Source organism: Odontesthes bonariensis, chromosome 2, assembly GCF_027942865.1.
Source record: "Odontesthes bonariensis isolate fOdoBon6 chromosome 2, fOdoBon6.hap1, whole genome shotgun sequence".
NCBI lineage: Eukaryota > Metazoa > Chordata > Actinopteri > Atheriniformes > Atherinopsidae > Odontesthes > Odontesthes bonariensis.
This window is the reverse complement of record NC_134507.1, coordinates 8,848,497-8,857,527: the sequence shown is the minus strand read 5'-3', so window position 1 is coordinate 8,857,527 and position 9,031 is coordinate 8,848,497. Positions and strand designations below refer to the sequence as shown.

Here is a 9,031-nt window from a genome sequence, read left to right as displayed (position 1 = left end):
CCGTGGGGAGAAGGACATGCTGACTTATAGGGTGCTGCCTCTTGAGGTAAAAGCAGAGGGACTGTAATGGTGCGAGGTGACTAAAGTTAGGCAGAGTTTGACAGTAAGAGCTCCCCTCCAACATGGAGAAAAAGTTCGGAGTACCCACAAAGAGAAAAACAGGTTTCCCTAAGAGTACCTTGCCATTTTCAAGCACATATCTTGCACTCCCACAACTAATGTATTTTATCCAACCAAACACCTAAACTTTCCTTCCACACTTTGTGTTAGGGTCCTCTTACACTACATACGTGGTTCAAATTAGACCCCGAGGCTACAGCCTCTACTTCCCACTTACTTTCTTACTACTCTCTTTCAAACACCCCCATCCTCCATCAATCAAAGCACTACGCATATTTTCATATTTTGTACAGGATATGACTCATTCATGTTTGATGTTTTAATCATGCGGTGCCAGTGATCCATTGGGAGAAAAAGAAAGGATCTCTCCTAGATTTTGGCATGGCAAAGTTATAATAATATGTCCCTGCCATTCATGATTAACTGCAGCACCCTTGAGGAAGAACAAAAAATGACCCCCTAAAGGAGAACAAGTATGTTTTGTGCTCACTGACTCTCAACAGTGAATATCACTGTCTAACTTCTATACTGCAGCATTCACAGGGACAGAGGGAGGGGACTGATCTTCTGGCCCTGTCCACTGTGAGGGAGCAGACTGTCTTTGTGCCACTAAAATAAAAAAACACAGTATAATGGTTGATTGACTCCAATACAGGCAGACGCCACAAGTGTTGTCTATGTTATCACGAGTATAGCACTGTTTGGATTTCTGAGGATATGTTGTGATGCCTGCGGCTGCTAAAAGTAGGCTCGTTTGTGATCAGCAGCAGAAAAGACAGAACCAGCGTCTTGACGCAAGAATAAGACACAAGACACGGGCAGCTATGCTAGCAGCACCACGGCAGCCAGGTCTTCCGTGTTCAACATCTTAGTTCAGCATGTCATAGTTATAACATTTGCTCCAAGCAAAAAACTAGCCTGCTGTTTGTTAGCTCACCATAAACTGAAGTACTGGGAAAGTTTAACATTCAATCTCCTCATTTGACAGAAATTAGAAGATTATTAAACTATCGTCTGGTCATTCTTTGGGAACATTGACTTTAAAATAATTAATAAAATACTTTTTAGTCTGAGTCAATGGGTTAACTCAAGGACAGTGACTTAAAATTGTGTTCTCCAGGGCCAAAAATGTATAAATTACTGACACCAAGTAAAGTATTTTTACTATAACTTGATTAACCTCAAAGGAAAAGTCATTCTCCTTCGTGAACATACATCAAATACAGAGTTGTTCAGTTATACTTTGCATGAAGGACACTTTACATTTAAGTGATTAGCACCAGTCCATTTACACTTTCACCATAGCTAAGGCAGTTTCCCAGCAAGAATAACTGCACACTTGATTGTTGTCATACTCCTCAAGATAAATGGCCAAGACATGAATAGCATGCTCAGATACATTCCAAATTCAGTCTCCATTTTGGTTTCCCTGCACATACAGTTCTTGTTGCAGAGTGGTACTGGAACAGCCACATCAAATTGGAAAGCACATGAATTTAACCACAGAGCCTCACAAGCACCCTGGGATGTAGAAAATTACTTTACTTTTACCCTTGTTGACACTTGTGTACTCACGTATGCTGAAAGCCATATTTGTATTCCCTTGGGGAACTGCGTTCACACGGAGAACTGCAGACTGCACAAATGCTTTTTTTTTTCTTGTTCAACATTCTCTGCTTCAACTTTGAGTCTGTCTACATATTATGTTACATATGTGTCCATTGAATTCATTTTATTCATTTTTTGTTTGTTTTTTCATACGGTTGGTGGCCACAATCAAAAGGAACAAATTGGTAAATGGAAAACTGCAGAGAGTTGAATTTCATTTGATTCAGTATTTTTTACTCCTTCCCTTAAGGTCCAAAACACACTTATATAAATTACATGGTGAAGCATGATTTGCCTCCAATTGAAACGGTACTACACAAATACACTGAAATGTAAGCACAGAGAAATTAGGTGTCAAAATGCACTGACACAACGCACAATGTGAAGCGCCAACATCTGAGAGAACTAACACATTTATGAGTACATGGGGACTCTAATATAAACCTGTGGACAACTAATGGCTAGTTGTCGATTCGTTCACCTCAACTGCGTTTTGAATTTGCACGTCAGCAGGAGGTGTATCTAATGACTGGTGAGTGGCTCAGCCTTGAACAACGCTCAGAGCTTCACTTGTCACAACCTTAAGAGCTACTAACACATTAGACAAGCATTCCAATTAGCAACTGTCGTGGTGGGTTCTATCAGTACTGACAAGAAATCGATATGTTCATAGGATGTTGATTGTGTGCTACCGGCCTGTCACTTTCTTTTCCCCTCATTCTGCACCCTCAATCCAAACGTGGAGGCTGCAAACGTAGAAGGGATTAAGGAAGAAAGACTACAGAAGAATAGACTATGACGGTGACAGGTGGACGGATACCGCAGAGCAAGGGCACTGAGTCCATCCAGTACTCAGTCAAAGGCTTGTGAGACTCTGCTTGATGAGCTTTCTTTCAAATGTGGGATGCCCGAGCAGTGGAGAATAAATTGGTTGATTGTAAATAGATTTATACAGTGGGAGGACAGAGACACACAGAGAGGGAGGAACAGCAGGGGGTATTTTGTGCCCCTCTTGAAAAATGAGTCCAACTTTGCCTCCTTACCTCTAGTTCCCTCTCTATTAACTAGCCAAACTGTCAGCTCCCCCTGTTATCTGATGGCTTCACTGGTGGAAGCAGAGGTGGGAGAGGACAGAAGAACAAATGCAGAACTCTCCATTCATAGTCTGAACCTTTGCCTCTGAAAAAAAACAAAAAAACTTGTTAGTGCCTCTTTTCAGCTTGAATGGAAGCATTTTACCTCCCTTGTTTAAAAAGAGAGAGCTTCAGTGGTGAAAGGAAGACAAAAATAAAAAGGTCTGTGGATATTGGAGTCTTCCACCTTCCCTTGTGTCTCTTTCAGAGCGCCTGAACGCCTGAACCAATGCAGTAGACAGCTTGAGGGAGTGGGGGACCAGCTACGGGAGGTCTCTCTTTTAGAAGACAGAGCTGCTAATTTATTGGACAGTTATGGACTGAGGTTATTCGAAACTCTGTTATAATTCACACTATATAATAAAAATATATTTGGCTTTTGTATTCTCTTTTTTCTTTTTCTTTTTGCCTTGATTCAACTTAACATAAACAGCATTTGCATGGTGTAAGGGATCACAAGTTATAGTTTATTTTACATATTCAACTAGTATGTGAGTTAATCACGAGAAGATTGTGTATGTAGTGTGTAAAAACTTTCCCTGTAATGAAAAAGTAGCCAACAAAGTAATACTCAAGTAGTAAGTCTTCCAAATGTGTATATTATGTATAATGCAAAGACATTGTTGATCAGGGGAAAAGATAATGACTTCCATTTGACTGCATTTTACAGAAAATACTCAATAATCCTCAGTAATTCTCACTAACCCCCCCAATCTGAATACTTCCATCCATGCAAGATGAAAATAAAAATATTACTGTGCTGTGTGGCTTTGTGCGCCTGTACAGCGGCATAAGTGAGCTGCGGATGTCACGCGTTGTCCACAGAGCGGCGTTGTTTCTGATGTCTGAGAGCTGAGGAGCGCACTCGGTGTGAGCAAGTTGAGCGCAAAGCAAGCAGGCAGCTCTGCAGTTTGATGGGCGGAGGAGGGCAGGGCCCAAAGGCACTGCGGCCAGGAAGCGGCTCAAATTACAGTCGGGGTGCTTGTGTGTGGGGAGGAGGAGTGGGGGGGGGTGACACCCACTAGAGGAAAGGAGGAGGGCGGTGTGTGGAGAGGAGAAAAAACCTAGTAAACCTGACAAAGCGTCTGAGAAACAGTGCGAACGAAGAGTGTCTGCGGAAGAGGGGAAGGAGACGTGAAAGACGCTCTTCTCACCAGGGGAACGCACATTGATGGATTTTATGACATTCTGCACTGGACAACCATTTACTTTCAACAGCTTCAGCCACATTCCACCTCCGTAGTGGCTGCAAACTTTCTATTTAGTTGACAAGTGCGCTTCTCGGGAACGCTGGGCATGTTCTGCGCCCTGGAAGAAACTTGGTGACGGGGAGGAAAGTTTCGGGGGGGTGGGGGGGGGACGCCGACGACAGCAATATGGTTTTCCGAGCTGTTTTCACTGGATAAAGAGTGTAAACTCGGATTTCTCTGCATGGCACTGGACTACATTGCCATTCTGGTTTGGAATATATCCTCTGACCAGAGTCGATGCCGGCTGATTGTGGAATAGTAAACTGAAAAAAGGCTGCGCCTCAGATTTTTTTTTTCTTTTGCTGCATTGTGGTTTTGGAGACATTCCACCCTCTGGATACAGCTCATGCTCTCTCCTCCCTTATCTGTGCATGCCAAAACAGAGATCTCCACGATTTTAGTCCTCCCTGGTAAGCATAGGCTGTTTACGATAAAAACGCAGCTGGGAAAATCTTCTCCAGCATCTTATCTGTCAGTTTTTCTGCAGCCATACTAGGCTTTTGCTTACAATTTTATGGACGGCTGTTGGAAAAGCGAATTATTTTTCTGCCTCCCCTTGAATTTAAAAAGTCTTGTACCTATCTAAGTTACTTCCGAGAAGCCAAGTAACGTGAAGTTCCGTGTGAAGTTTCCTTTTTGAGATTTTCTATTATGCAGCAAAATAATAGTTTGTGCGTAACATATCTCCCACTTTTCGCATCCTTCATTACACACGTTAAAGTTAAATCCGTTAGATCTCGTTGTTTATTTTAGATGACGAGGAACCACACAACACCTTGCATCATCACTTTAGAGCCCATTAACAAGTGTCCTGGTTATTTATTACTTTGCTTAATTTTCTACATCGCATTTATGGTGCCAATTACCCCGTGACCGCAGTTGTTTTTCCACTGCTTGGTGCCGGAGCCCTAAATCACCGAGCAGCTCCAAATGAGCCCCCATTGTGGAAAAGCCAACTGATTTGAATTTCAATGGGAATCAAGCCAGTGCCAAGACATTTCATTCAAACCCCGGGTTTAAATGAAAGCTGTGCTCATGCATGGCGCAAAGTTCCAAAGGTCTGCAGAGAAGAGCGCATTTTTAGTTGTTTTTTAGTCGTCAGTATGCTTTTTCATTTAGTTTCATACCTGCAGAATAATCTGATCTAGTCGTACTTTAGGCAGTAATGTGGGAAAGAAATTCTGTTTAGGATAAATTTGGGTCTTGTTTTTGGTCCTGCAGAAGTTTTCAGACAGCGGTAAGCCCTGTGCTTGATTGGTGCACTGATTGGTTTACACCTCATTAATGATTTATTTGTCTTTGCCGCCACAGTGTAAAATCAGAAGCTTTAATTCCAACAAACAATCCGGCGCAATTCTCCAATAACGTTAAGACGTCTGGGGTAAATTCAAGGATGCAGCTCCGACATCAGGTGCGCGCCTACCTCTGGTGAATATCCCCTGTAGCCCATAGGGGTGAATTAAAGATAAATCCGCTTGTGCTTTTCATCTTCGCTTTCAAAAAGTCTAGTTATATGTGTCTTTGCGGGTGAAACCAATCGATTCGTCCAGCTGGAACAGAAAGTAGCGTGACTTCAGTAAACCTCCGGAGACACTTAACTGCGGCTGAACCGCAGATGTCTGGCTAAACACACTGATATGTGTGTGTCCCAATATTAAACTATTTCATTTAATTTAGAGCCGACTGGTCTCTTAGGCTAATCAAGTCACGAGAATTCAATAAAAGCCCCAAACGAATAGAATCAACACGAAAGCAGCGGCGCGGGCGACAGGTCTGGCGCATCTGTTGCGCGGGGGAATAAAATAAATAATCTGGTGTATGTCCTGTGGCGCGGCGGATCTTCAGTTAAAACATGTTTTTTTAATATTTAATTAAGAAGAGACAACAAGGCAGCGTGGTAAAACGGAACAGGTGATGATGCTGGAGCATTTTTCCATGTCGGATTTGTGTGAAATTAAATAAACTTGTGAAGGCTGAGCTGTGGCAGCTGTGTGACTTGGATACACCAAATTGGCTTGACTGCAGCACTAAGATGTTTCTCATTTGGCTTCTTTACAATGTATTTCAATGTAGGCTATATGATTATAGATGAGGCGTAAAGGTAGATGCGCCGCGGCTCTGTGTCTCACAGCTTTGGTATGTCTGTGGCATGGCTTGTTTGACAGCATTTTGAAACGCTCTCTCGCCCCATTTGTCTGCCTCGCTTTTTCAAAAATAAATTAAGAGGAAGGTGGTGCCAAAACAAGTTCTCTAGAATGGATTAGGAGTGTTCAATTTCAGCTGATAATTTTTTTTTCTAAGGCCCCCCCCCCCCTCTCCATTCTGCTCACACTTATGTCCTCCTCTTCTGTCATGCTCTGCCTTCATTGCTGCACCTTTCCCTGTTTCTCGTTCACCCCACAGACCAGGTGATTGGGTGAATTCCAGTGAGTGACAGGCCGACCCGGCAGCAATTGATGGTTGGGCGGACCCCCTCAGATGGGATCAGTGTCCAGGGGGAGGTGGAAAAGGGGGGTATGGGGAACGCTGTCTGCCTCTAACGGGATGGCCTCTTGGGCCTGGCTGCTGGCCACCATCCTGCTGTCCCTTCTGACCGTCAGCGTGGCCCGACCGCCCCTCACTGCGACCAAGGAGCAGGAGGCAACTTTGGAACCTGAAGGTAAGCAACAGTAGGTGCAGAAGGAAAAGAAGAGCCTGGGTGGTGAGGCAGATGGGGGAGAAAAGGAAAGACATTTGTTAGGTTTGATTTTGGAAAGTGGATGTAGATCTCTCAAGTTTTGGTGAATGTTTCTGTCCTTTCTTTAGAGAACTTCACATTTATTTACTCCTCAGTGGGAAAAACATCCCTGACAGCAAAATGAGGGTTTCATAGAGTTTCCCCTCTCTGAAAATGAGCCATTTCTTAAGTGACATTGGTTTTAATTTTCTGAAGTTGTGCTTTTCCCCTTTCTTGAGCTTTCATGCAGTGAAACCAGAGCTTTCTAACTGTTAAATTTTAGAAATATCCAGAAAGTAGAAAGAGGGAAATTTACATACAAATGTTGTGGGGGGGGGGGGGGGGGGGGGGGGGGGGGGGATTAAGATAGATAAACAGAAGAGGAATAATTAACCTCAGTATCGTGATTTGTTGTTTTTTCTCACCACAAGGTGTGTGATTCACACTTTTTTGTTTTCCTTTGCTGATGCCTGAGCTGGTCCAGGGTTTGCTTGAGTATCAAAGCCAGGCTTGTGACCCTGTGTGGGAGAACCGAAGGAAAAGCTGTGAACGAGGGTGGGACAGTGTTTATGCTGGCATCTCTCCCTTGCCCTTCTTTCCTGGAAAGAACAGAGAGCGAGGAGGAAAAGAGAAAGTCAGATTCAGGGCTTTTCTTTTTCTGCATGTGCAACGTTCTTCTGTAAAGTTTGTGCAGTAAAGTTGTTTTAAAAGACTTTCTTTTTCAAGTAGCAAATCTATTTAAAAAAAAAATAACCTTTTGTGAAAGGCCTGTGAACGGTTAGAGATGAGCTAATTAGTTGTTTTGGTGAATGGTAACTCGCATTCCACAGCCCTTTGTTCCCGGGCTTTAATCAGCATGCTAATTTTAAGTTAGGCCAACAACAGGGCATCACTTTTTAAGCCACATCCCCCATCTCTTTCACACGCACACACACACTGTGTAACTTGTCTTGCCCTTTGCCCTGGAGGTCAGGTATCATTCTTGCCTATCTTGATGAGAAGCTGCCTGAGCTCTTCTCTCTTGTTGTTTTTGTTGTTCTTTCTCAGACTGTTTGGCTCCACGCTGGTGAGCTCTGAGCCCCACATGGTGCAAGCGCTACACTACATGGCTACAGAGATTACAGGAAAAAGTTTTCCACAGTTACACAGTCCTAAGGGAAATTTCTAAGAGGATTTGTGCATATTTGAGTTCTCCTTTAGATGGAGAGATTACAGAGAGCTGGTCAGCGGTGAAATCATGTGACTGGAGATTAAGTGGGTAAATCTGGGGGTCACATGATGAGGGGTAGAAAAAGGCACAAGAACCTACCTTTATCTGATTCTGAATCAAGTTTTCTTTTGGTAAATTTGAGTGAAAACAGATGTTTCTACTGCATTTGAGTGTGATTGAATCTGCGTGGCCACAGCTTTTGTTTGTCACAGTTTGCTTCTGTTTCCTAGTCCTACCAGGCCCCGCTGGTGTCACCTGTAGGACACAGATGTTAGGCAGACACGTTGGCAGGTCCTGTCCTCTCTGTCCTAATAACAACCCCTACAGATATGTTTAGAATTTCTACCAGCCCCACTCCGGCAGCCTTGGTCACACTCCTGACTGTGTCTGTGGGAGCAGAAATTGCTGTAGATGCCTCAGATTGCATATCAGTGGTGTCTCCGTAGAGCCCACGCCTGTACCCTCGGTGGCCCTCCTAGTTTGTTTACCTGTTGCAGCTGTAACAGAAGAAGTGGAGCGAGCGCGTTGGTTGAGGCCTCCACAACAGGCCCATTGTTTTTGCTGCAGCCACCTCAGTATCTATTGGGAGTGTTTACTTTGTCCAGGCGCTCTCCATTTGCACAGTGATTAAAATACACTGACAGAGCTGAATTACAATGGCGCCGAATGCAGGAGGTGTGTGCATGCATGTGTGTCTTTGACAAAGGCATTTTCTGCTCTGTGGTGTGCTCCAGGCATACTGGAACGAGTGCAGCTGACAAAAGTCAGTTCATGGTTTGGCTGTGCTTTCTTGAGGTCCCTGCCAAACTCGACTCTTGAAAAATGTTCTGATTAGCACGGGGGCAGAACTTCAAAATGCTTCAGTTTTTAAACAGATATAAGCTTCAGCATTACTCTTTGATGCACCGTGTTTAGACAGACACAGGAATAAGATGGAGATTATTCCTTGGAAGAGTTTCTGAATATAAAAGATGGTTAATAACCCTCATGGCAC

At 43.6% G+C, this 9,031-nt stretch overlaps 1 protein-coding gene across 6 annotated transcripts in view; it reads left to right on the top strand.

The window, feature by feature from the left end:
- Nucleotides 1-3,915: 3,915 nt before the first annotated feature.
- The window catches only part of fgfr2 (fibroblast growth factor receptor 2), a 37,729-nt gene continuing 32,613 nt past the window's right edge, over nt 3,916-9,031 (top strand). For all 6 annotated transcript variants that reach the window (XM_075475763.1, XM_075475755.1, XM_075475733.1 and 3 more), the window contains exons 1-2: nt 3,916-4,521; nt 6,515-6,770. In XM_075475763.1, coding sequence (XP_075331878.1) covers nt 6,590-6,770 — 181 coding nt within the window. In that variant the 5' untranslated portion in view covers nt 3,916-4,521; nt 6,515-6,589. The remainder of the gene's footprint in view (nt 4,522-6,514; nt 6,771-9,031) is intronic.